The 27517-nt window shown below is 41.8% G+C and overlaps 2 protein-coding genes across 2 annotated transcripts; both read right to left on the minus strand.

The window, feature by feature from the left end:
* Positions 1 to 3068: 3068 nt before the first annotated feature.
* LOC144542738 (uncharacterized) lies at positions 3069 to 4787 on the minus strand. The gene is made up of 5 exons (XM_078289780.1): positions 4729 to 4787; positions 4117 to 4305; positions 3576 to 3653; positions 3436 to 3472; positions 3069 to 3323 (listed from the first exon to the last, which is right to left on the minus strand). The coding sequence occupies exons 2-5, from the start codon at positions 4155 to 4157 to the stop codon at positions 3150 to 3152; spliced, it is 330 nt and encodes a 109-aa protein (XP_078145906.1). The 5' UTR covers positions 4158 to 4305; positions 4729 to 4787; the 3' UTR covers positions 3069 to 3149.
* An 858-nt stretch (positions 4788 to 5645) lies between these two features.
* Positions 5646 to 25754, minus strand: LOC144542802 (cadherin-23-like). Its single transcript, XM_078290108.1, has 23 exons — positions 25751 to 25754; positions 25521 to 25684; positions 24775 to 24822; positions 24577 to 24666; positions 23539 to 23628; positions 23063 to 23170; positions 22601 to 22714; positions 21103 to 21196; positions 20608 to 20726; positions 19942 to 20115; positions 18856 to 18984; positions 17727 to 17882; positions 16446 to 16626; positions 15349 to 15482; positions 13872 to 14825; positions 11752 to 11877; positions 11078 to 11329; positions 9942 to 10040; positions 8989 to 9161; positions 8088 to 8239; positions 7299 to 7606; positions 6624 to 6734; positions 5646 to 5855 (listed from the first exon to the last, which is right to left on the minus strand). The coding sequence occupies exons 1-23, from the start codon at positions 25752 to 25754 to the stop codon at positions 5646 to 5648; spliced, it is 3990 nt and encodes a 1329-aa protein (XP_078146234.1).
* Between the last annotated feature and the right edge of the window lie 1763 nt (positions 25755 to 27517).

The raw sequence follows: 27517 nt of genomic DNA on the forward strand, positions 1-27517 counted from the left end.
CATCAAACAAGTTTAAAATGAAAATTGGCTTTCTTTCTCTTTTATATATATTCTTTCTTCGTCCCCCGAGAGGGAAGTTCTCTCTCTGTCCACCGGTTGAGGCGGGGTGAAGCCTCTCGCTCCGGGACGCCCCGGCAGGTTCGACCACACCGGGTTCGAACCCTCCGATTTCGGGACGACCTCATTAACCGACCGCTGATGCTGCGTTCAACATGCTGGAGCAACAGGATGACGGAAGTGTTCAGGTGTTTAACTCTTTGGATTTTTATTTATGAATTTAAAATCAACCGTAAACAAACTGCAGCAGACATTACTCGCTTTTCATAAGTGGAATTCATCATATTGGTGTGAATATAACTGATAGTTCTGACTTGAATTACCTTGGACTGCAGACAGGTGGATTTGCTGCTTCCACAAAACATGACACAAAGCTACCTGTCCTTCTTGTCTTTACCACCAGGAGGCAGACCAGACCTGAACGGGCTTTATCCCGGTCGGCAGCTTGTATTTACGGTAAATCCGACATGACCTGAACGCAGCACTAGCCGTCCTGCTGTCCTGCATAAAGCTACCTTTTGCAGATTTGTGTTTTTTTTTTACCTGCCAGCAGTGAGATTACGTTTCCAATCCCACATCCAGTCGTTTTATTCTTAGTGCCTTCATCCCTCCTGCTGCTCCCACAGGCCCGACTGACTTTGTTACAGAACGAAAGAAATGTTTTAGGTGTTTGCAGGAGTTTGGCGTGTCGTTACTGCTGGGTGGAAACTTTGCAACTCCTAAATGCTAAATCTTCAGGAATTAAGAAAATCTGCTGAGTGCATGAACACCCTGCTGCCCAGTTCAACCAGTTCAACCAGTCTTCACCAGTTTGTCACCTGTCAGGTCCAGTAGAGCGGTTGGGAGTTACTGCCTTGCTCAACGGCATCTCAGCAGTTGTTAAGGCAGGGGAGATTCGGGTTTTGAAAGGGTTTCATTTTCCCCAAGCCCATAAAAGACCATGGAAAACTGATTTTTTTTTTTTTAAGATTATTGTTTGGGCATTTTTGCCTTTTATTTGAGAGGTGAAAGTGGAGAGAGAGGGAGGGGGATGACATGCGATAAAAGGTCCTGGGCCAGATTCAAACCCAGGTCGTCACGGTTACACGGTATGCGCCTCAGACCGAGTCACCAGGAAAACTTCAATTAACACGAACTTCACCTGCAGTGCAGCTGGCGGTTTTTCACCTGACAGCAGCGATGTGAGTTTCTCTGAGCCTCTTTTCTTTCTCCTCCACTGGAGCTTTACTGTAACTCTCCTCCTCTCTCTGTAACAGATTGTCCTCTATATCCGTCTGTTGGTAATAAAAGAGACAGTTCAAATGCTTTCAGAGACAGTCTGCCTGTTCCATGGAGCCTAACTGGTCTGTAACTGGTCTGTAACTGGTCTGTAACTGGTCTGCAGCTCACACTAACAAAACCTTTGGCAATTCATAACTCGAGGTTTCATCCTCTGGCATCCAGAACCGTTTGTCTTGTGTGACTTTGAGCACAGAAACTACACATCGTACATATAGACTGTTCTTTTCATTTGTTCTTTTGTATTTGAGGAAAACACAAGCGAATGAAAAGGTATGGCACGCACATTTTGCTCAAATGTAAAGAAGATCACAACAATAACATCCCAAAAATATTTCAGCAACTTAAAATGAATTCGAACAAGTTTATGTAGTGAATGTTGGGATGGATCAGCCAGAGAACAAGACATGGTGTTTCCTGTCCTGTTCCTGACCCAGAGTTAACCCGATTTGGTTCTTGTCCAATAGTTCATTAGTTTTGCTGCCATCCAGGCTGGACTTATTGAGTACTTTAAATTTTGTGTTTCAGAGCTGCAACACACACGGCTAAAACATGAGTCACTCAAGAGCTCAAACCTCCGACAACGCAGAAAAAATCTCCAACTTCCAAAGCTGCAGCCTCCGTAACACTTTATGTTTGTTTATCATTTGTCTTCTGGGTTTGATTTTTCCAAAGTAGCACCTGAACGCAACGCTTGGAAGTCCCGGATGTCGGACTTTCCCACCAGCACGTGAACGCAACATAATTCAACCAAACATCAGTGATGGCAGGAATCCAAGCCAGGCTTCTGCATGGACTCACTCTAGTTAAACAACACTAGGGATTACATGTCATATTGGTGGATTTGATTTGATCATTTTAAAAACAATTTACATATATATGCAATATAATATAATGCACCTGGTTAAAAAAACAGTCGAGGATAAAACACAAGAAAGTCCAAGGCCTATTTCCATTGTGGTCCTCTAGTCCAAGAAGGCAGCTGAAGCACAGGGTCAATATGAGTCAGTATAACAATACAAACTGGCAGCTATTTATTTGGTAAACAACATTTTTAGTTGTATTTATGTTTTCCTGAACACCGACACCCTGCTGCCTGCTCCTGGCTGAGGTGAGCGACGGCCGAACTTGTTTTCACTTCAATTATCAACCATGAAACAACATGACAACACAGGAGTCACATGATGTCTTAAGGTGCTCAATTTCTTTTATTGCTGCTCATTTAAATACACTGAACTGTACTGTAAACATTGTTGTGGGTCAGTCATTCTCAGTGTGTGTGTGTGTGTGTGTGTGTGTGTGTGTCTGGTCTATACACAGGGAGTCATACCCCCGGATCACACCTAATGCTTTGAATGTGTTGCTTGTTCAGAGTTCACACCAATCCTGGAATTCCAGACAGGGAATATCAGGGAATTTTACAAAGAGGTGACTTGACAGGAATATAGCAGAATGTATTCATAGCTTTAGCTGGTTTTCAGCCCAACTGGAGTGGAAACCAGACTGAAAAACCACTTTAACAAACCAGGAAGGAAGAACACTTTTAGGAAACACTTTGACTTAGTTCTGGAAAGTCATGGAAAAGTGGAATTTTACATTATCAATTTAATCTGTTTATGCAATTTTATCTGTTTATCTGTTTTTTACCCTCTGATGCTTTCATCATAAAAACATTTCATCAATGATTGCAAGTTGCAATGACAACTGATGATGTAATACTACAGCTTGTCAGTTTTATCTCAACACATCTGAGTCACAGGATCCTTCCACTGAAGTCGTGCTGATCAGTGAACTCAGCTGCTGTTTGTTACAGATCAGAAAGTGGAGGTGTGGCTTTCATCACTGTCACTGTCTCTGTCCCCTGTCCCGCTGTGGCTTCTGTCCCGTTTAACCGTCTCCCTGCCGGGACCCGTTCCATCTGTCTCACTGTCTCTGCTCTTCCTCCGCCGGTCGGCCTCTGGCTTCTCCTCCTGTGGCGACGCCCGCCTCTGCAACAGAAAACACAGCATCATCAGCCAAAATTACACAACTTTTTTCACGATTTGTTTTCTTTACAAAATGTCAACTTTAATGGTCAGAACAAGGTTAGCGAGTCCTTACCTGTTCTGAGGTTTCAGAAGTTTTCCCGTCCATGTTCCTGAGGAATAACACGGAGGCTGCGTCAAAATCCGCTTCAAAAACAGAAGCGTAACGATGTTCTGAGAGTTTTGAAGAAGTAGAACGTCAACTTGGAGACTTACGTGTATCCCTCGCTGTGCCTGTCGATGTCAATGTTCTCCCTGTAGGGATCCTCCAGATCTTTCTTCATCCTTTTGAACCTGACATGGAAAGGACACACTGAGGTTAGCACTGTGAGATTTCATTTCATTTAAACTTCTTGAGCGCAAGTATATGGAAGCTCTGAAAGGCGTGAACGTGAAAAAAAAAAAAGTGTCCAAGCTCTAAGTGTAATTTTGTTCGGATGAGTTTCTAAGTCGAGATAAATGAACGAGATAAACGTAGAAAAATTCTCCCTCTTGCCTTTCAGGGCTTCCGTACAAGTACCTAAAATGAGTGTACAAAATAATAGGACCACCTTCCAAATTGAGCTTCATGTTCTTTTACACAATTAATGTCTCAATTATCTCAAGGATTAAAAATCTTTAAAGCCTCTCCTCCTTTTCCTCTACGTCTTCCCTTGATGCTTGGAGTTGATCTAAATCAGGATCAGAGCTTTCTGCTAGTTCAACCTGTATGTTTTACACCTGGATGGAGGTATCTCATCCCCTTTAGGATGCTTACTTGATGATCGAGAACGTCACCATCAGGATCAATCCCAGCATGCTCAGGGCCAACAGGACGGCCAGGGCGATGACAGCGGCCTGGTTGGAGGCGGGGCCTTTTGGCTCCTCCTCCACATCGTGCTGAAGCCCCTCCCCAAACACTTTCTCTAGCTCCGCCTTCACCGCGGCCGATTCACTCTGCAGCTTCCTGTTGGTGGCGTCAGAGAGCTGATGAGGATGATGCGTCTCACAGACAGAATGATGACAGCGTTAAAGCGCCAACCCAGAAGATATTTGGGATTTTTCAACAGCAACCTGTCACTGGATGTTTGGGGAATGTTGACCAAGAGTGACGACAAAACGAAAGTAACGTTTTCGCCTCTTTCTCCTGGACAAAGACCAAGAAAATAGCTAATTTCTGTGCGGTGGTAGGATGGTTTTAAAGAATACCATCCGCAGCATCGCACAGTATTTTGCCACCAATAGTGCAAAGATCAGCAACCTGACAACAGATGAAACAAAACATATGGTATTCTGACTCTGGCTGCTGTTACCCAACATGTGAAGCTGCCCAGTGCAGCTTTAACCTCTAACAGCGCTGAAAGAGACCCGGCATGTGAACGGATCTTACTTTGTCACCTCCTCAGAGGAAACGGCCTCCGCTCCATCTAAGGCGATGAAGCTGATGAAGGTTTTTGCCGCCGCTCTTGTGGATCGGGACCCAGACGCTCCTCTGTTAGAGCTGGAAACCCCGATCACCCTCACCGTCCAGCCCAGGGCGCTCCCCAAAGACCTGACACACACACACACACACACACACACACACACACACACACAGCAGGGGAAACTGGTTAGAACGCATCTGGTTTATCTGGATGGGACGGACTCAAACACCTTCATGTCACAGCGGATCTAGCTCACGTTCATTTCCAAATTCACAAAAAATAAATGTATCTTAATATGTACAATTTATGTGTATTGCATTCTACTTAGTTTTAGATTTTCTGTACTTTATATTTGTAACTGTACATGTCAGTTATGTACATGTACCTGACTGCCATGTGGGATAAATAAAGTAAAAGACGTCAAATAGTGACAGTAACATAATGGCCGCCGCTTCATAACACGCCTCCCCTGAGAGGAGAAAGTAAAAACTTGACCACAGAACAAACTAAATTATCAGGTAAAATGTCTCGTCTCACTTCTCCATCTCAGGAATTTTCTTCTCCACGATGTTGGCGGCCTGGTTGAGGGAGATGACCACCACATCACTGCTGCTGGCACTTCCCTGCACCGCCACCTGGGGGCAGAGCAGAGCAGCAAGCGTTGTTTGTATGTGGGGATACTTTTTTTAGCCATTGTACTTTAAGGTGCTTTGGATAAAACTGTCTACCAAATAGTCTATAATCGCTGTCAGGTGAAAACCGGGTCATCTTTGTTTATTTTTACAATCAATTTAAGGGTTTACACCTGTGTATTGTATGTTAAGAGACTGGCAATACCTCTACCTCTCAATATTGAGGAGGACCTGTCTCCCACTCTTTTGATTCAGTCATCCACACTCACCTCCACCTTAGTTGTTGCATAAAGTCCTTTGGGATCTGTGGCTTTTACTTCCACTGCAGTCAGCTCTCCAGCCAGTCCCTCTGCTGACACCACATAGACCAAACCCGTGGACGCGTCAACGTCAAAATAAGCGCTGGCTGCTGACAGACTGTAGACCAGCTGACCCTCGTCCCCGACGTCAGGGTCTGAAGCCTGGAAGGAACAGAGAGGAGAAGCTCAACAACAGAAGTACTGCTGCTTCAGATACATTTTACTATCTGAGGCAGCTCTCTCCTTCCTACAGATCGGACCCTCGAAAAGCTCGTCACCACAGCTGAACTTTTAGCAGCCATCAACTATCAACAGCCGATCAGATGTCTGCGCTTCCTCTTTTCCCAACCGCTGTGATTTCATTTCATTTCATTTCAGTTCTGCCTGACAAGAGCAAAATGGAGGAGAAGTTGATTCCAGTCATTCAAAACCTCTCAGTTCTCTACAACATTTATTTGAAAGACGACGGGAATAAACGTCTCAAAAGCGAAGCTTGAAGAACAGCTGCATCCATCGTTGGGGTTGATGGGAAGCTCTGAACTCGTTTTATTGAATTTGTTTATTTTCGATTAATGCTACCTAATTAGTGCTGGCCAGCTCGCTGTGTCAACTCATCAAAACACTGTAACGTCATGAAATGCAACACCAGAGCAGGAAAAACACATGATTTCAAAATTCAAAACTTTGTAGCTGCAGACCGCTACATAGATGCAACCAGAGCCTCTGGCCCCGCCCACAATCTGTCAGAATAGACAGTTTAGTTAATATATATAATTGTCAAACTAATTGTGATACCTTGGTATAATGACTGTAAACAAATGAGAGCATGGTGCAGACGATTGGTCGCCTCTATCTCACACCAGTGGTCTCGTTACTGCTAGTGCTTCTCAAAATTAAGACTACATTTCCCATGATGCCGGGTGACTTTACTTTGACTTGGACGACAGGCGATTTGTACGGAGCGATGCTGAAGATCGTGGCTTCATAAGTCTCAGAGGGAAACTGCGGCGCTTCGTTCACATCCTCCACCTGCACTCTGACCTGAGAGAGAGAGGGAGAGAGAGAGAGAGGGAGAGAGTGAGAGGGAGAGAGAGGGAGAGAGAGAGAGAGAAAGAGAGAGAGAGAGACAGTGAAGTGAATTAGTGAATTAGTGTGAATTAATCAATTGAATTCATTCATCCAGAGTTGCACATTTTGAATTGCTCCTTTCTATATTTAACTTATTTCATGCTGCACATATTCCACCTTCTTGGTATATTATTCTCATATCGTGCATCTTCATTTGTTTTTTCTTTTTCTCAAAAAGCTCAACTGCTATTACTGCTAATCTACTACTAATCCAGACCTTTTCATACTTTCATTCATACAATTTCTAGTGTTGAAATTGTTAGTTTCATATGTTTATATGACCCCCATCTGCAATATTCTTATTTATATTCTATTTTCTTTGCTGTATCCTGTTAGTAGTTGCTGCTGCAACAACCTAATTTCCCAACAGGGACCATGCAAGTTTCATCTTTATATTTTTTGTATTGTGTTTTTATGTCTACTATACCGTTTTTCACTTGTCTTTTAAACATGCCAGTGTAAAGGGACGGGTCGTACCAGTGCGATGGCTGATGTGGGGGGGGTCCTTGTGTCCGCTGCCTCCACCTCCAGGATGTACCACTCCTGCCTTTCCTTGTCCAGCCTCGTTTTGGCCATCAGGGCTCCGCTGGCGTTGACGGAGAACAGGTCGGTGTGTGTTTTCAGCGCGTAGGCGACGTCGTAAATCGCACTTCCCGATGAGGCCAAGACCACGCCCACCGTCGCCCCGCCGGGCAGGTTCTCAGGAATGCTGAAGTTGTAGGAGGAGCTCTGGAAGGCCACGCCCTCCGTCAGGCTGACGGTCCGCAGCTCCACCATGACAAGGGCTGCAAGAGGAGCACACATTTCAATTTTCATATGAATAAATGCGTGTGTTGACTGATATAACACAGCAGTGATTCAACCTATATGCTACGCCTATTTACAATTATTGGTAAACGTGTTATTTTCTTTGTTCCATCGGTTTCCTCTGACTGGATTTCGGTGTTCCACTTAAACATAAAGAAAGAGATTCACTTCAAAACAATTCAGCAGCAGGACTAGTTTTTATATATTGTCAGAATCTGCTTTGTCGGCGTTCCTTTATGTGCTAGAAGTGATTTTCAGACTGTTCCTCCAGACAATGGCAGTGAATGAAGAGAGAAAAAAACACAATTCTCCAGTCTCCTCTACCAGAGCAACAGATCACAGAATCACTGATTTGGGGGTTTTATCATGGAGGAAGAGACACAACACAAGATACTACCAGAAATACACAGAGTGAATTAAAAGATGACAGTGACTTTTCCAGCCTAAGTTCCTCCTGACCTGTGGAGTTGAGAGGAGGCCGGCCGCGGTCCTCGGCCACGGCTGTCAGCTCCAGTATGGTGTCCTCTGTGACATCAGCAACGTCAGAGGTCAGGGTCACCGCCCCTGTCTCACTGTCTAAGGCCAAATATGGAGAACTTCCTGCAGAGAAACTACAAGACCAGAGAACTGGGTTGTACACCAGATAAAAAAACAAAACACTTTCAAAGTCACATGCTAGGATATTGACAAATAAACATATTGAGATTATTTGCTGAATATTGCATTTGTGATATAAATTGTAATACAGTATACAGACAGATTTTTCAATATTTTAGATTTTTCAGCAAACGAAACATTTTTAATAAAAAACTGAGATTGATCTGTTTGAATACAATAAAACAATTTTTAACAATGTGCAATTTAATTTATAGGCTTTATATGTTTATTTATAGGTTTTATATATTTTGTCTGATTAATTGTGCCCACAATGCAAGACTGACAAACCTACTGTACCTTAATCCAACTTAATGCCTGATAATGAAAGGTTACTTTCATATTATTGTGTGCACAGGGTTCCACGGGCCTTGAAACTCCTTCAAAGTTTGTGGATTTGAAAAAAAAACAACATAAAAGAAGGCCTTAAAGTTTTTTAAAAGTAATGGCTGGCCTTGAAAGTACTTGATTTTTTAGTTGATTTCACCAGGATTTCTTGATTTGACAAGATCGTGAGTAAAAATGATTTCTAATTCTGACCAATGTCATGTCTTCAAACCATGCCAAATTGGAGTCCTTGAATTTTACCAAACAAGACCTTGAAAGCCGTTGAAAAGTCCTTGAATTAGACGTCCAAGTGAGTGTGGGAACCCTGAGTGTATAAATTCAGTTTTATTCCAGTCAGAAGTCGTTAACCTGATCTGACCTGTAGCTGATGAGCGAGTTGTTCCCGGCGTCTTTGTCGGTGGCGGAGAGCGTCAACAGCAACTTCCCCTCTTCGGCGTCTTTCACCAGGATGATGCTGGCATAGCTGCTGTGGCTGAACTGTGGTCTGTTGTCGTTGACGTCCGTAACGCTCACTCTGACGGTGGTGATGTTCTGGAGCGCAGGGTTCAGGTCAGTAAAGGACATTTAGACATTTACATCATTCCAGTTTTTCACCATACTTCCCCAGTTCTTCTGTTCTCGTTCCTGTTATTGGCTGTTTCTTTTTATAACCCTGAACTGCTTTTAGCTGTGTTTGTGAAGTACTTTGGTTTACATTGGTGTATCAAATCTGCTGTATACTGTACACTGCCCATCAAAAGTCTGGGGACACCTAGCTGTGGAAAATGTTTAATAAAAAAAGGGCGTTTTCTTTGTCAGTTTGCAATAACCTAACCCCATTAAAGACTAACAAGGTTTAGTTTGAGAAAAAAAAAATCATACATGTACATATTTGTGACGATAAAACTAAAACAATTAAACTATACATTCATGAAACTTTCTTCATGCCGACAGTCAGAGACGCTCCGCCATAAAAAACCTTCTCTTCACACCAAAGAGACACTTTGATGAACATGAAGCTGAATAAATATATCCAAGGTATTACTAAATAGATATTTGCAGGAATTTTTTCCGTTTTTTCCTGGTTTGAATCCCAGCCCCTCCCACTTATAGTTTCTGTTATGTTATGTTATGTTATTGTTGTCATTAATGAGAAACACTGGTATAAATAAGATGATGAACGAGATCAAACCCCAACTCAGAAACAGCTCAGCCTGACAGTCTGAGTGCTGCTTTGATCGCTGATGGGGGAGAAATGTTATTGGTAAAACCAGTCTGCAACATGACTTTAACATGACTGGGAAAGATTTGACGCCCCTCACGTGTTCGTACCGCTCTCTGTGGTCTGCCTTTGTCCGAAGCCTGAACCACCAGGTCAAAACTGTCCTTGCTCTCCCGATCCAGAGTGCCCACGGCCAGCAGGGTCCCGTCCTGCAGCGCAACACACATCGTCAGTAGGTACAATACACATGACATTCAAATCTACAGTGAAATGAGTCGGAACATTGTGGTTCGTCTACTGCTCTAAGTGAGGGATACACACTCTTTTCAGGCTGTATTTTAGCCTGCATTTTTGTCTCTGGGTTGGATTGCTCTGTAGCCTAGTTTATATATCGTGTCAGCTCTGAGCCTATAAACGAATATCTATAAAAAGTAACCTTTTTATTGTGCCAGGTTTTTTTGTGCCTGATTGAAGCCACAGACTGAAACAACAAAATGTGATGCGACCGCCAAACCTTCTCAAAGCACCAAGCTGATCTTATTATGTGCTTGTTGTATCAATAACTTCATTCCTCCTACCAGGTGAATGGCGTATCTTTAGTGGTTATGTCATGGTGTACCAGTAGGTGCACATAAATAGTCCAACCAATAACACCACCCCAGATTTCTTTTAACAATACAACAGTGTTTCAGCAGGTTTCACGGGCCCAATGGTCATGAAACTCACTCAACACATAAATGAGCATGGACACTTTCAAGTTAGAAAAAGAAAATCACCAATATTGGAGTCTGTCTGTCTTTTAAAACACGGTTAAAACCACAGTTTAACCCCTCGCACCCTGAGTTTCCCCTTAAATTTCCTCTTAAGTAGCTTCAAAGTTTTCCATACTGTACAACAATTTCACAGATGTTCTGTATCTGTGTATACTGTACAGTAGCTGCTTACATTGAGTTAAATATTCAAACCCAAGATGCCATTTTGTATGGCTGCGCCTAATGCGCCATTACAACAAATGGAAAAAATCTAGATGTTTGTGCACCATTTTAAACACACGATCCTGTAATTCAGCCTGATATATTTGGTATCTTTGGAAACCTTGGGATCTTGACTAGAATTTAAAATGAAGTTCTGTGGGTTTGAACAAAACTTGGCCGTGAAACATGTTTGTAATGATGGTCCCGCATGAGGGACGTTAGGGTTAATCGATTCTGGCCAAGAGAGGGAAGCTTCCCCGTCTTCACCTCACCTCTCTGAACCTGAAGAGTGGGTTGGGGGAGAGGAGGGAGAGGGTGACCTCTCCGTTGGGCCCCAGATCAGCGTCGGTGGCCCGGATGGTGAACACCTCCCCGGGGGTTTTGTCTGAGTAGTCACCCTCCGGGACCTGGAGGGGGTCTGGGAGAGCCAGGAACTGGGGCGTGTTGTCGTTATAGTCCAGGACAGTGATGTTGAGCTGGGCGGTGGCGTTCAGGCTGTCAACAGGCTGATCCACCGCTACCACCTGAAAACACACAGAGAACAATATGAAGCAGGGCTGTAGTTCTCGAGTCAGACCACTTTTTTAATTATAATGATAATAATAATCTTTAAATAAAGCACTTTTCATTATTAGGTCAGGATTGGTAGAGCACTAAAACTATCATCTTAGATTATGGGTATAAGGCGGCAGCCACACTGATCCGTTGTGTCTGTCCATCTCCGTTCATTTCAATTAATTTTCAGTGAGAGTTATCTGTTGTCCAGACAGGACTGATGACGCTCCGTCTGTCAGATTTCCATCCGGTTTGACGGACAGAAAGTTTAATCCACTTGAACTTTTTCTGGATGGACGGATTCATCATCATCCATTTAGCCCTAATGCTGGGCTCTGCGCCGCCCAAAACAAAATGCAGAGAAGACCAGTGTTAATGCAGATGTTCATACCTGTAATATGTAATTGTCGATTGTCTCTCTATCCAAGGTGACATCCTTCTTCAGGGAGACCACACCTTGTTTGTTAATGTCAAAAGTATCACTGGTGTAGAGGAAGTCACCGTGGGAGAATCCGCCCTGCAGCAGAAGATAAGGAGGAGTTAAGTACCTTGGCTGATTTATTATTCAAAGTCAGTGCGATGGACAGCAAGACTTAGACTGAGAATTGATCAGTTTGAAATGTAACAAGTCATCAGTATGTTTCACACAGTAACATTCCTTGTAAAGAGCAAATTATCTCACAATCACTATTCAGATGTAAAAAAAAAAATCCATCAAAATAAATCACATACAGAGAATCTCATCTTTCTTCCAAAATGCTTTGAGGGCTCAAGAAGATTTGTGGAGGGCCACAGTCGGTCTGTTGGCTCGTCTCTGGGCCTCTGCTGTTGTTTATATATCACACTCACTGTAGAGACCACTGGTGTTACTACTGAACGATTTTGTTGTTTTCTTCCTCTGCTGCTTCTGGTGAATTACTCCCAGTTCATTAGAAAGAAATTTAAAGATTTTACACAATTTTGAACCAGAAAATGTACAAATCTGCTCATGGGCCTCATAGTGGCAAAAGTCTCATTTTTAATATAAGTACAAGTTACTGTTAATAAATGAATGAGCTTATCCTACACATAGAACCTTTACGAAGGGCGTTGTGCATCACATGCTAACATGTTCATCAAGTGATGACAACAGTACATTTTTAGATGCTTGTTAGGGGGGATGGGGTGGTATGCATGATTGGAGTGACTGCTGTGGTAATGTAACAGAGTTAAAAATGCATTTTATTAATTCTTATTTCCAATTAGTATTTGTGAATTTTATTTATCATTTAATGATTCTGTTGAGTATTTGTGAATTTTATCCTAATGAGTCATTTTATTCACCGTTATTTTTATTAATGTTTCCTGTGGAAATGACCTTGCTGCACATCGCCTCTTCCGTACCTCCTGAGTTTCCGTAGCCCCCCCCTGCCCCTCACAGTGCCGTCTTGCATTGCTGAGCGTAAGTTGCGTGGAAAATGCTGCCGCGCTATTTCATTGTTTTCCCTGGAAATTGAACCGTTTATGTTGTAACCTTTAATGCATATTGTTTATTGTTAATACTATTACGTTACCCAGCTGTTTTGTGTTGTTTTGACCGTTAATATAAGTTTTGTAGACGTTTTCATTTAACTTTCTAGGCGCCATTTGTATTACGGCAGGCTGCCCTGTGCCATGTGACCAATGTAGCACCGCAGAGATTTTAGCATCCATTTCCTAGTGTAAATTCTCTGTTTAGTCACCCAACCCCACGCACCTTTTTACTTTGCCCACCAGGTGTCACTGTTTTTCCTTTTGCATATTGTTTTTCATGGTTCAATTTAAGTTTTGAAGAGGAGCGAGTTAAGACTTTGTTGTGATAATTTAGGACGAAGAAAAGAAAATGTTTCCTGCAAATTTTAATAGCTCTTGGTTAGAAATTTCCTTCTATTAGGAATATTGTGTTGACCTGTGTAGATACTCTAAAGCCCAATTAATGTATCTATGTACTGTATTTTAAGAAAAAGAATGAAATCTAGACAGTGCCGTCTTGCATTGCTGAGGGAGCAGATGTGCAGGAAAGACCAGAAGGCAACTTATGTGTGTTGTACTGTCTTCTGCAGGAGTAAATAAATGCTGGAAAACAACCTTGTGAGTCGTCCCTTTCCAGGCCCTACCCACATCCGTTACAGTAACACAGTGTTGGAACTACATAAGAGAATTGCCAAACAAAATATTTAAATAATGCGCTGACTTACCCACTATAGCTTGAAAATCACTGAGCTACTTCCTGGTATGTAAATGTCCGCAGGCTGCAGCAAAAACCCTGTCCATGCTTGTGACTTCTACTGTACTGCCTGGTGTATGAGCGCACACTGTATTTCCCTAATGCTGAGAGCATACCGTAAAAAGCAATACAGGAAGGAACATACAAACAAACGAACCAACCAAAAAATGCACACACAGAACCCAGCTCTTATAGAAGAGTTCCTCCCTAGCACCTAATCTTTTACAGAGCAGAAGCAGGTGCTCAGCTGGCTGCACATTACTGACCTCATCCCTGTCAGTGACCTCCAAGGTCAGGATGGACGCGCCACTGGCCAGGTTCTCAGAGACGGCCACGTCGTAGCTGTCCTTACTGAACTGAGGAGGGTTGTTGTTCACGTCCTTCACCCTCACCACCACAGAGCCGTTCCCAACCAGAGAGGGAGTCCCCCCGTCAGCGGCCTGGACCATCAGACTGTACGCCTTCACCACACTGTAGTCCAGAGTCTGGGCAAGCCGCAGAGCCCCGGTGGAAGAGTCCAACTCGAAAACGGCGGGGGTTGACGAGGGATTTTGCTGGAAAATACTGTAAGTCACTCTCCCATTTGCCCCTTGGTCTGGATCCTCAGCTAATAAGGTGAGCAAGGTTGTTCCCACTGACTCCGTTTCTGAGACTTCAACCTCGTTCTCGACCTCGGAGAACACGGGGACGTTATCGTTGATGTCGGACACTTGGACCAGCAGGGTGGCGGTGGCCGACCTGGCTGGACGACCCTGGTCTTCGGCCATCACAACCAGGCTGAACTCTGCCTTGATCTCCCTATCCAGCTCACCAGCCACACTTACCATCCCAGACACAGGGTCAATAGAGAACTTCCCTTCTCCTCCTTGCAAGGAGTATCGGATCTCCCCGTTGAAGCCACTGTCTTTGTCTGTGGCTGGAACATCAGAAACATTGGATCCTATCTTTGTGTCCTCTGGGACGGATTTTGTGATTGAACTGGAGGCAAAAACAGGACTGTTATCATTGACGTCAGTGACGTGAACCTCCACGACTGCATTGTCAGTGCTGACGCCATCAGAAGAGATGGAGATTTCCACAGAGTAGTTGTGGGGGGCCTCATCGTAGTCAAGCTTCACCTTGGAGGTAAAAACACCGTCGTGGTCGATGGCGAACTTGTCGGCTTCTGTCTCGACTTGGAGAGTCACAGCAACCTCTGTGGGTAATGCTAGGAAGTTAACCTGAATACATAAAGATGAATGGCAGGATGTAAACTAATTACTAACATGGACATAGTGACGTCTTGTATAGCAACACAACAACCAACTGGCAATAGTGGCATTTAACATTGTGCAGGATCTGATGTGACTATCCAGGCCTGGTTCAGATTTTGTTGAAATCACCCTCTTAACCAACATATTGTCTTTGCAAAGACAATATTTTTGTCAAAAACGACCGACATTGAAGTTAATAAATACGCCCAGCGTCAGTATCACTGAAAATAATGTAAGAGCTGTCGGATATGTCAGTCACTAGTGATTGGTTGGGGGAAAATCAACCCCCCCACACAGAAAATGGCTAACGAGGCAATATCAGGCGAGTGGTAACGAAATGGCCATTCAGTCTGAATATCAGGCTGTGACTATCCCTCTTGCTTGTGAGTGCCTACATGAAAACCTGCTTGATGTTAGAGGAAAAGCTGGTGGGTCAGAAGATCTATGACTTTTTGGTTATCAGTTACAATCAATTTGCAGAGAAGCTCACCTTGAGGATCACGACTCCTGGGTCCTGCTCTTCTTCTATGGTGCCAACGTAGGTGCTTTGTAAAAAATGTGGTTTGGAATTTCCAGGAGCAAGAATGTCCACCAGCACTGAAGAGGAACGGGACACTACGCCCCCTAGAGGAGAGGGAGAGAATAATATCGTCATGACTTAAAGAGCACGTTAACACACTGTGTTCAGCCAGTCTCAGTCGAGTACACGATTTTGAAAGATGCGATAAAGTGGGTTGGGGCAGTGTCAGTGATAATGGATTACCCATCTCTACTTGGGGCGGCAACAATTTTCTGATCGCAAAGCAAATACCTGCTCTGACATCACTGATTGAGGCGTGATCAGAAGTGAAACACGGTTGAAAGTTTCAGCCCATAGAGAGCAGTGCAACAAGGATTTTCTGCTCCTTGAAGCAAATGCAGGATTTAATTTGAAAAATGTTTAAATGAACATTATCGACTCACCCTCATGTCCGACACTGGTGACGTTTGTCTGTCAATATAACACACAGCGAGTTTGGGTTTGAGTTCCAATATTTACCTCATTATCTCCTAGATTTCCCCCACTCATAGAGCTTCATGTGCTGCTCGTTCGCTCTGGATTTTACCGTCGTGAATACAACTCATCGTGTATTCAAGTACTTTTTAGTCAGAAATAACAAAATGGACAAAATGCCCCTTTTGGACCTCAAAGGGGCAAAAAATGGCACTCCAGTTGTTCTGGCTGCTATGGAGCTGCGCCAGCTAACTCGCTGTGTTATATAGTCACATACAAACTTCATCAGTGTTTCAACGGACATGAGAGTGAGTAAATTTTACATTTTGGGTGAAGTTACTATTCCTTTAAGTACAGGATTACTGCTATTTGCTAGAATAGCATTAATCCCGTCCTTAATAGAAGCCATATAAGCATGTTAAAGCTCAAAAAACGTGATTTAGTGCAGATTCGCTCTTTAATTGATTGGTTGAATTAAATGATTCATCAAAATCGTAATATAATAATTGAGACTGGTTGAATTTAAATGATTGATCAACTCTGTAAAGCAGTAGGAATTGCTCATTTGACAGAGAAATATTGTTCAGATCTACCATCTCTGGCCGTTATGTAGAGAGAGAACTCCAGGATCGTATTTTCCACCAGTGGAATGGTTTTGGTCAGTGTGATCTCTCCAGTGTTTTCATCAATGGAGAAGTAGCCGTCTCTGTTCCCAAACTCAATGGAGTATTTGATCTGCCCATTTGCTCCTGCATCTGGGTCTTCTGCCTCAACCTTTGAATACCATTATAAAAATCAGTATATTTATTTGTATAGCACTTCTAAAAGATCAAACAAAAGACAGGTTACCAAAACCTTTCCTAGCTACTGCATTCTGTACAAGTTGGAAGCGTTCGAGAGACTTTTCATTTAGGCAGGAATAGGACAGCCAACATTTTATGTTAGCGAGGCATTGAAGAGTTGCTAGGCTATCTGATTTTCTGGATTTCTGGGATAGTTATAGCTGTGTATCATCAGCATAGCAGTGGAAGGAGATGTTGTGTCTACAGCTAATGTGGCCGAGCGGGAGCATGTACTGCAAATAGAAAAAAGGATGGGGCCTGAAATTGAACCTTGAGGAACTCCATAGGTGATGTCTGCTGAGGATGATGATCAGATGATCAGTTTCCAATTTGAACAAGCAGGGTTCTACAAGAAAGATATGACCTGAAACAATTTCCAACTGTCCCTACTGCCAACCCAGGTATTTCAGTGAACAATAAAGATATTGTGGTGTATAATGTCAAACGCTGCACTGAAATCTAGCATCAAATAGACCTTTCATCTAAATCTGCTTCCATCAGAATATCATTTGCAACCTTAATGAGGGCAGTCTCCATGCTGTGCATTTTTCTGATATCAGACTAAAATATCTCAAAGATTGTATTTTTGATTAATCAAAGCTATAAGTTGAGTTGAGACAACTTTCTGCTTAAAACTGGAAGGGAAAACGTATTTTGCTATTAATGATACATAAAATAATGTGACTAAATGTATCAAACTCAAAATTTGGTGGGGATTACATGCTTCAAATTGTACTCAGTAATAATCTGCTCAAATTTAATATCTAATCTTATTACTTATAGTTACTATTGGATTACTTTAGCTCAAAAATGTGTACAATGTGATGCTGTCATGTTATACATAAAGTTTATTTAAAATTACAGGCTGTAATCTTAATATTACATTTTCAACCATTGTCACCCATTCTTTCACTGTGTGTATAATTTATCACACAATTCAAATGCCTTTTCAAACATGTAACCCTTAACTCCGCTGCCCTTTCAGTCATTTTTCTGCTTAACGCTCTAAACGGTTTCGTCCCGACTCCTCACCTGGACAAGCAGCATTCCCACAGTTTGGTTTCTGAAGACCTTGCCCTCATACTCGCTACTGGTGAATGCAGGGCTGTTGTCATTCTCATCCAGAAGAATTACGCTCACATCCGCCATCACAACATGGTTGGGTGGACTGGTCTCCCTTGCTTCAATCTTTTCAGTGGACAAGAAAAGTAATCAAGGCCCACATACAATACCTTTCCCTTCTCCCATAACTTGCTCCAGTGGGAGAGTCGAGTGCCAGGGTTACCTAATAGTTAAAGAGACCATCATATATCCGAAAGGTCACAGATTTGATCCTTGCAACACCAAATGTGTGTCCATCAACAGTCATGCACCCTGTCAAAGTGTCAATGAGCAACACACTGAACCCATACCTGCTGGATAAGAGTCACGCTGGATAAGAGCCTTAGCTAAATGCCTAAAAAAAAATATATATACATGTAAACTAGTATGGCGCTGAAGAGACCTGCACCCCCAGTACATTCTACCGGGCTGCAGAACAGCACAGATAGGCACAGAAGGTGATCTGACCAAGTAACTAACAGGCAAGAGAAAGGTATTGGTTAAGGCTAGGCTGTATGTTTTGATAACAATAAATTAATAACATTGACCTTATTCACATGGCAGCCATTTTGAACACTCTGAGTGGGAAACTCTACCTCAAAGATTGGCATATAGGCTATAAAATTAGGGTTACTTCAAGACATAAATGAGGACTTCAGATAGATCTAACAGTTCTCAATTAGCAAGTAATCCCAGGAACAACCACAATGAATTTGAGCAGGGAAGTTAGTTTGCTAGCTTATTAGTTAGTAAATTCCTAGCTAGCTACCTAGGCTAGACTAGAGAAAATGGGCCAATATTAAAATGTGAACCTATATCCCACTGGATTCTTGAGACCCGTTAGTTTCTCATATATTTTAAGTGGGTTATCTGTGATAATCTGGTGGCCAGTAGGACAGAGCTGGGCTGTACTTGTTCTTCCAGGTAGTTTCCCACTCCGAGTGTTCAAAATGGCCGCCGTATAAATAAGGTCAGTGGCTGTTGATAGTTTTAAAAGAAGTTAATCTATATTTCAGATAGTTTTAAAAGAAGTTAATCTATATTTCAGACTCTAGATTACCTGAAACATTAAGACTTCAGTTGCCTCTCGGTCCAGGACTGTGGAGTTCTTCACTCTGACCGTTCCATCAGAGCTGACGGAGAAAGGAGCGGATTCTGGAAGGATCCGCAGATTTCCTACAAATCCTCCCTGGAGAAGATTAAGGATGGGAAGAAGAGATCGCATGTAGAATAAGAATTGGGTTATTGTTATGTAACTGTTACATAACGGTGGAAACGAAAACCCTAACCCTGGCCGTGTTAAAGGACACCGGTGTCATTTTAGCTTTTTTCCTGCGCACACTGTATGAAGCCAAGGCGGTGCTGCCAAAACCACAGGTGGATTTTGAAGCCAATACTGAAGTGCAGCAGCAGCAGTTCCTCTAACGTCCGCTAGAGGCCGGCTCCAAAAAGTCTCCAAACCGCCCAACTCCATGCAAATCAATGGGACCACAACCCAACTTCTGCTAAAAATATAAAGTCAATACATCTTTTCCACAAGAGGTTATGGCCTCAGTAGCTAATTTCACTTCTTCTAATGTGTGTCCTTATGGAGATTTTCAAAATAATTGTGTCATTAACGGGATATAATGGATATAACACAAGATTGTTTTCCTAGTGATTGACAGATTGCCTCTCCAGTGATTGACAGGTTAAGGATTACGGGCTAATTGAAGGCGGAGCTGCGGCTCTGCAGACAATCCGAATTCCACCCTTTGCCTCTCTTTGAATCCCAAAAAATGTCAACATGGCGGCGATCGTAAACCCAATCTCCAGGCTTCAAAACGTCTCTTCAGAAGCCAGCGGGTGACGTCACACTCACTACGTCCATCTGTTTTTACAGTTTTGCCAAACTTCATGTCCGTAGCAAGTATACCGTGGCCTTTAGTATCACACTCCATTCCCTGTTTATCTCAATAGGTAAAGCATGGCACTAACACTGCCATGGCTAAAGGCTTGGTTTCCCACTGGGACCACCTATACTAAAATACATCCATGGTAATATAAGGATGAAAACGTCCATCACCAAGTGGTATACGTTAGGTAATTGATCTCTCAACACGGTGTTATTTAAGATTTCTTCCAAATTTGAGCAGTAAAGACCAACCTGGTCCGGGTCGGTGAGTACGGCTCTGAGAAGAACAGCATCAAGAGGAGAGTTTTCCAGAAGGGTAACAGAGTAGTTACATCGATCAAACTCTGGAGCGTTATCGTTGATGTCCTCAACAGTGACGGACACCACAGCATCAGCCGTCTTCAAACTGTCGTCCGTCTGAGTCGCCTGGCAGACAGGGACAGGAGGGACGGATATTAAGCACCGGAATAGAAGAATCACTAATACTGAGGATGATGGTGAGTTCAGAAATAGATGAAGATGAAGGCTAGGGCTGCACAATTAATTGAAATTGAAAATCACAACATGAACTACTTCAATTTCTAAATCGCAAGAGGCTGCAATTATTTGATGCTTTTCTGGTGCTGAGCCCTGTCTCTGGCCTATACATTAAATTGTACATTGTAAAACAAAAAAACTTTCACTGTATTCAGTTTTTGATTAAAAATGTTTCTGGTTTGCTGAAATATCTAAAATATTGACAAATCTGTGTCTGTATACTGTATTGCATTTCATATCGCAATTCCAATATTCAGCAAAATAATTGCAATATGATTAGGCTATTTGTCAGTATCAGTGAAATCATCTGGTATTAGAAAGTAGCTAACATTAGCTTCATATATGCATGAATGACTACAGGTGTAGACGTCAGTGTAATACCTTGATGCTGACAGAGATCACAGCGCTGTCCATCTCCTCTCTGTCCAAGGCAGTCAGCACAGTCAGGACTCCACTGCTGGAGTCAATGCTGAAGTTACTCAGATACTCGCCTGGAGACACTGAAGACACATAAACCCTGTTAAATATCACCTTGACAAGAGAGCAATAGAGACCTGTCGCTTGTCCTCAGTTATTATGTCTATCATATACATTTCACTGACAAACCACTAGAGCAGTGACAGTTTCCCAAAGGCTTGTGGGAGTTGGAGTCCATGCATGTGAACAGATGACCTAGGGCCTCATTTATAAAAGAAAAAATTTAGTTTGCCTGTCCTACGACAAATGAGTTTTATCTCCTTCTCTGACAGAAATCAGAGAAAATCTATGTAACTTTGCTGATTTTGGCATCAGAATTATTTTGCTCTGATAGAGATTTGGTTGGAAGTACAGACTCAACGGAAGTTGTTTTCTAAAAAAAGCCCCTGGATAGTTTACCTGTTCCGATGCTGTAAACTATAGTCGCGTTGATCCCAGTGTCTCCGTCCTGGGCCTTTATCGCCTCTGGCAGAATGGTACGGAAAGGGCCAAGCTGAAATATATAATATATATAAAGGGATTTATTCCAAAACTCTACAGATCCATTTCACAAAAAAATGCTACCTGAAATTCATCAGTAAATATTAAAAAGAGGATTCTATCTATAAAAATAGAACTATTTCATACTAAACTAAACGATTTCAGGGTGTTAAGATGACTCGTAAATGTGCTTTTCTTTCATGCCCACCGGTTTCATCATATCCAATCAGCAGTGTCTGAGATGTCACGCAACAAGTGAATGGATGGATGAAAAATGTAGCGCCCCCCTGAGCCAGTTGGTGTAATTTTGATAATGCTGGAATACAATGGTGAGATGCATCACTTCCCCAGGATTTGTCAAAATCCGATCAGCGGTGTCCTTAGATATTAGTGTGATGGAAGAACGAACAAACAAATAAATGAACAAATGAATGAACAGAAGAACAAACTGAATTTCCCCAAGGGGATTAATAAAGTGCTATTTTATCTTATCTTAAACTAATAAACTAATTTGAACATTATTCTGACATTACTGCTTTGGCTTCCCCATTATCCTCTCAAGTGTGACATCATTTTTCGTCCCAAATAAGGGATTCCAGGTCCCGCCCCCTCATAAATAGGGTGTAAAATGATCGCCTTTAGCTACGTCCGACGCTAACTGACTATTGTTGTGACTATTGTTGGTCCTCTATTATGCATTTCTTTATTAGTTGAGGTGATTCTGATAGTTTTGAAGCTGCAATGGAAAAAAAAGATTGACTTAGCTTAGCATTCCAGCATTTTGTGGCTTTGTGAAGCGAGGATAACGCAACATCCGCACAATATTTGTTTTAATTCAATAATCAATTAAAATATGTAATATCTTTGTTATATGTCATTTCTACTTACATTATTTTGCCCATTATAAGAACAGAATAATCAGCATGGAATCCAAAAATCCCAATAATTTTTGCCATGGGCAAAAAAACATCCAATTAGAAACTGAAAGCCCCGAAATTACGACAACACTTGAGAGGACAATTTGGGAATGCACCATGACCATACACTTCCGATTCTAAACCATGTTTGATCATGTTTCCATGGAAATGAGCATTGGTTCGGCATTGTCAGAGCCGATGCGTTACCATGGCGACAGCACTCTTCGGTTGAACTTTCGAGTCTCATGCACTTTCCTTGCATTGAACAACGCTGCCAAAATTCTATGGCAGCCATCTTAGATGTATTCTGGGAGATTAGCATGATGCACCAGGAAGGCAAGGCCAACTTTATTTGTATAACACATTTCATTCATACACAAGGCAAATACAATGTGCAAGGAAGAGTCCTTTCTATCTGTTCAAGATCTTTGTTGTTGCCACAACAGGATTTGAGGAACTATGAGAGAAACATACTGTGCCGTTTCGTTTGTGAGACTCACCTGATTCTCAGGAATGAAAGCCTGGTACTGGTTGTGGTTGAAAAAGGGGTTCAGGTTGTCAAAGTCCTCTACGTCAATCAGCACAGTGGCTCTGTCACTGAAACCACCGATATCCTGCAGTCGGTGATGGCAAAGACAATGGAGGCAATCAAGTATTCACGTCACTCACTCACTGATTGAACATTTGTTCATAATGCTGTACAACTACTTAAAAAAAATTCACCTGGAGTTGATCATTGTCAATGAAAAACTTGAATTACCTATTATTCTTTAAAAAGTCCCATAATTTGTTATATTTCATGCTGTAACTCATTTTGTGAGACTAGGTGTTAAATTTTTTTTTTTAAAAGGGTGGATATTCATTTGGAACGAAACTCATCATTATTTGTATTTCATTATAAGGTATGGGACAAAAAAAATGCCCATTGGAAGAGAATGTTGTGTGATGACATTTTCACTTACCTTAGCCTCCACAGTGAGGTTGTACTTTTTGACTGCGTTGTAGTTCAAAGGTCTCTTCAAAATAAAACCCCCTCCGTTGTTCACTATAAAGTCTTCTGAAGATGGTGCCTTTGGAGAGAAAGAGAATGATAACCATCACATCTCCATCCAGGTTATTGTGTAGGTATGTTATGAATCCAGTTGTCTCATTATCTTGTAATCTCAAGATAACTAATGTGTAGAAAGACTAAACTGGAATTGGCAATGTCATTTACTTTAATCAAGGTATGACACAGGTAGAAATCGCATTTAAGTTGTGATCTGGAGATAAAAAAACTATGAGAAATCATGGCCGCTCTCAGCTTCCGTAGTGCAGTGACATGCAATAAACTGATTTCTACATGAATCCATGTAAATCATGTTGTTAGAGTAATTGGGGTAGTGGTGTGCATGTAAACATACTCAATATAGCTTATCCAGTAATGAATGCAACTCACCAAAATGGAATATGACACTCTGTTGTTGGTTGCGGTGCTGTCTCCATCCACGGCTTCCACTCGCAGAACCTCGCTGTCCACAGGCAAAGTCTGACAGAGGAAAGGCTGAGTGACTTGCAGCCACAGATACACATAAACAACTAGATTCTTCAGGTTCTCAAGCCTGAAGCCATTTTTATTACTACATTTATCTTCTTTTAGCCGTTCTACTATAGCCTCCTCCTCAGCTTGTAATCAGCTCAGCCAATCAGAAGTAACACTAGTCTGTAGTCAGCTCAGCCAATCAGAAGCCAGTCTTCCTGGCTCTTATTTCTTAAATGATAAATCCAGCCTCTGATCCTCTTACACTGTTAGATCTCATCAATCTGTGATGTTCAATACATTACAGGAGTTATTTTGTGTTCTAATTTACTTTTTAGGTGTATCCACTTTCCCTCAACCTGCCTCATCTACTTCTACTTCATTTAGTGATTTCCTACGTTTCCCAGAATGCCTTTGGATAACCCCAGAGAAGGGTCGTGAACTTGTTACATTCAGCTGTGGCTTTACGTGTTGGTGGGGAGAGAGATAGCATGGTAAGAGCAAGAGAGTTTTCCCAGTTGAGAAAAAGTGAGAGTTGCATTCCTTACTCAAAACACAACATGTCTTGTGGCTGCATTGCATTCTGGTCTATTGAGGCTACTGTTGGTGGAGAAATCATCGGTGAATGTCAGTGCAAAATGGCGGCTCTAGAAAGAAGCCCTCGCTCTTTGGTTCTGAGGGACTGACACCAAAACCTGACGTTTACTGTTGATGTTTTACATCCTGAAACATTTTCTGATATCAAACTCCACTGTAGCTGCTGGAAATATCTGGAGGTGACATCACCAGTTATCTACCAAGAAGAAAAACACAACAAACCACTAAATGGACCCAGAAATGCAAGGTACATTGCCAATAGCTGTTTTTTTTTTTTTTCCTCTGTCATACAGGCTCTCGGGATACATATCTCAGAGAAGTAAGTTCACACTCACTTTCTAATGAACTTCAGTGACTTACCTCGGAAACAGATTTGCTATACACCTTCTGTTTAAACACAGGACTGTTGTCGTTCACATCGTTGAGTTCCAGCGTCCGACTGTTGTTGAGCTACAGGGGCGTCAGCACAGCATCATTTGAAATATCTGAATGTGAATTATTGTGAAGGTGAATTTAAATGTGAATGATTGTACAGTAAAGCTTTGCCATCTCACTCACCTTGCCTACGTTGTCACACATGATAGAATAATACAAGGTCCTGCCAGTCTGCAAGACAGGAACAAACAGAATGGGTTTAGGTCTGGTTATAAGACATACTGCAAAACTCTAACTTAAAGGGCTATTAAGTGATATTCTATTAATATTAATAATATTATCTATCTATCTAGAGTTTCAAGATAGATATTAGTATATCTATCTTGAAACTCTTGTGGATCGGGAGTTTTTGCTCCAAAACAGAGTGCAGGTCATAAAGTGAGTTTTGAAAGCCAGAATTCTCCAATTCTCAGAGTCATTTGTATTGATCAACAACCCTATCAACTCCCGCAGATACATAGTGATCATTTTGTGCTATGCCAAAAGCGGTACTGTATCCCAGAGTTTCCCTTAAAGAGCTGCTAACACTAAAAGAATTTCATTAATCTGGGTTTCAGTGGAGAGTTTTAGTGTCTCATGATGGTCTAAATGCTGTTTTAGAGGTTTTTTCCATCCTGAGAAGAAGAAAACTCTTGGGGGAAACACTGAAACCTTGTACTGTGTCAAATTTAAAGATACTGAAATTAGCCCAAAGCATGTCAACTATCACCAGCTTCAATCTACATTTGCTTTAAAAAAATGATTGATTGACCGCTACTTCCAGCATCTATCCACCACTTTTCCCTCCATCCATCCAACCCTCTTCCATCCATCTATTATTCTATGAATCCCTCTTCCTTCCTTCCATCCATCCATGCCACCAAACTCACGTTTGCCAGCACGTCTGCGTCCAGCGGCTTCTTGGTGCGAACGGTAGCGCTGGTTTCCCCGACGGTGAAGCTGAGCTCCAGGAACTCCAGGTGAGTAGGGAACAGGAAGGGCACCAGCTTCACCTGGCTCCCCGCTGCGATCTCATTCACCAGCTCCACATCTCCTGCAGCGTCACAGAGACATTTGAGAAGGACCACATCAAATCTAACATTCGATGGATCTACAGTACCCATGTGGGCATAGGTTTTTTTTTTTTACAGTATTTTTATTATGCTTTTAAACACAAAACAGACAAATTCAACAATACAACAATACAACAATACACAGTGGCCACAAGAACTAAACATCTAACTTAGATCCCTGATACATGACACATATAGCACGTAATATAGAAGAAATGATTACACACAATCACATAAATATGTTGTGAAAAATGTCATAGCATCTATGTATGTATAAGTATAAGGAAACGCTCAGTCTATTACAATCGACAGTGATGCAACAACTAAACATCTGGAGAGGAAAAAAGAAAAAAAAGAAAAAGAAAAAAAAAGAACAAATTATAATTAAATAAAGTAAATAAATTAAAAGATTTAGAATGTTAAGAAAACTCAGGAAACAAAGCACAGAAATGAATAAATAAAGATCAATCAACAAGTAAATAAATATACCACCTTATGACCCAAAAATGTCACTTTGCCAATTTTCAGTACTGCAATCTATCATTCCCTTTAACACAGTATTCGTAAGTCTTTTACCAGCATATTTAAAGAAGGATGTCCAAATCTTAAAAAAATCGCCCGTTTTACATTTAAATCTGTATGTTAGATATTCCATTGGTATTAGCTGAAATATCAGTTTATGCCAACCCACAATTGTAGGTGGTGTAGTGGGCATATGTTTGATGAAATCGGGGAAGGGACTATGGATCGGCCCTGGCCCGTTTGTCCATGCGTCCACTGATTGGATTGTGATTACACTTTGGAGAACGATGCGTGTCTTTCCAGCATTTTCAAAATGACAGCAATTGGCCTAAGGGGGGCGCTACAACGTTTGTTTACTTGCCTGTATGTCACGCACAATATCTCGGACAATGCTGATTGGATTTTCACTTAACTTAAGGGAATAGTGCGTCTCATTGCTCTGCTCCAGCATTTTTTCAAAATTCCACTGAATGGCCTAAGAGGAGAGTTACAGTGTTCGTGTAATAGAGTCGTCCAGCAATGATGTTTTTTTGTAGACCAACGAGGAAGTTAGCTCCACAATGGTTCGTTGGCCACGGCCCCAACTGTAACTTCAATGAGCTTTTGAATGTGGTTTTGGATTGAAGCTGAAAATAAGCTCTCTAACACAGGCTTATGATATTCACATGTTTTGTCATATGAGATAATCTTCACAAATCAACAGGGCTTTTATGATTCTTAAAGCAGAAATGTAATCGATATTGGTATAAAGCAAATGCTAGGCTAACCTGTGAAAAAATTAACTACAGCAGATGTTGTACCCTCCAACGTCACAAACACTCAAAGTCCCCTCCAGCAGGCTAATGTAAAAGTTAAAAAACTACAATTGGAAAAAAATATAAATTGTTAAATCTACAATGGACTATCATTAAATTGAAAAGAATGCAAGTACTAGACCATCGAGCCTTTAAGAGACTTTTCAGTGTAATGAGAAGGAAATGTGAAACTGTCTTAAGCTTATCTTTACCACAGACTTTATCTCAGGATTTTAAAGCCCCATTCAAATCTTAATCACTTTCTAGCCGTGGGAACCCATGGCTCAAAAATAGGTGCCACTTACATGCTAACGTTTTTTATGAGTCAAAACTGGACCGCTGTATTGTCTGTATGTCAATCAAGAAACATGAGGTAACATATTTTCTACTCTGCATCATTCGTGGGGGACGACATGTTTAATATTTACTTGTTAGTACAGGTTTCATCAGTGGGAATCAAACCCCTGTTGCTGCCTTACTACACACTTCACCTTTCTT

The sequence above is a fragment of the Centroberyx gerrardi genome, chromosome 3 (genome assembly GCF_048128805.1).
Source record: "Centroberyx gerrardi isolate f3 chromosome 3, fCenGer3.hap1.cur.20231027, whole genome shotgun sequence".
In the NCBI taxonomy this organism is placed as follows: Eukaryota; Metazoa; Chordata; class Actinopteri; order Beryciformes; family Berycidae; genus Centroberyx; species Centroberyx gerrardi.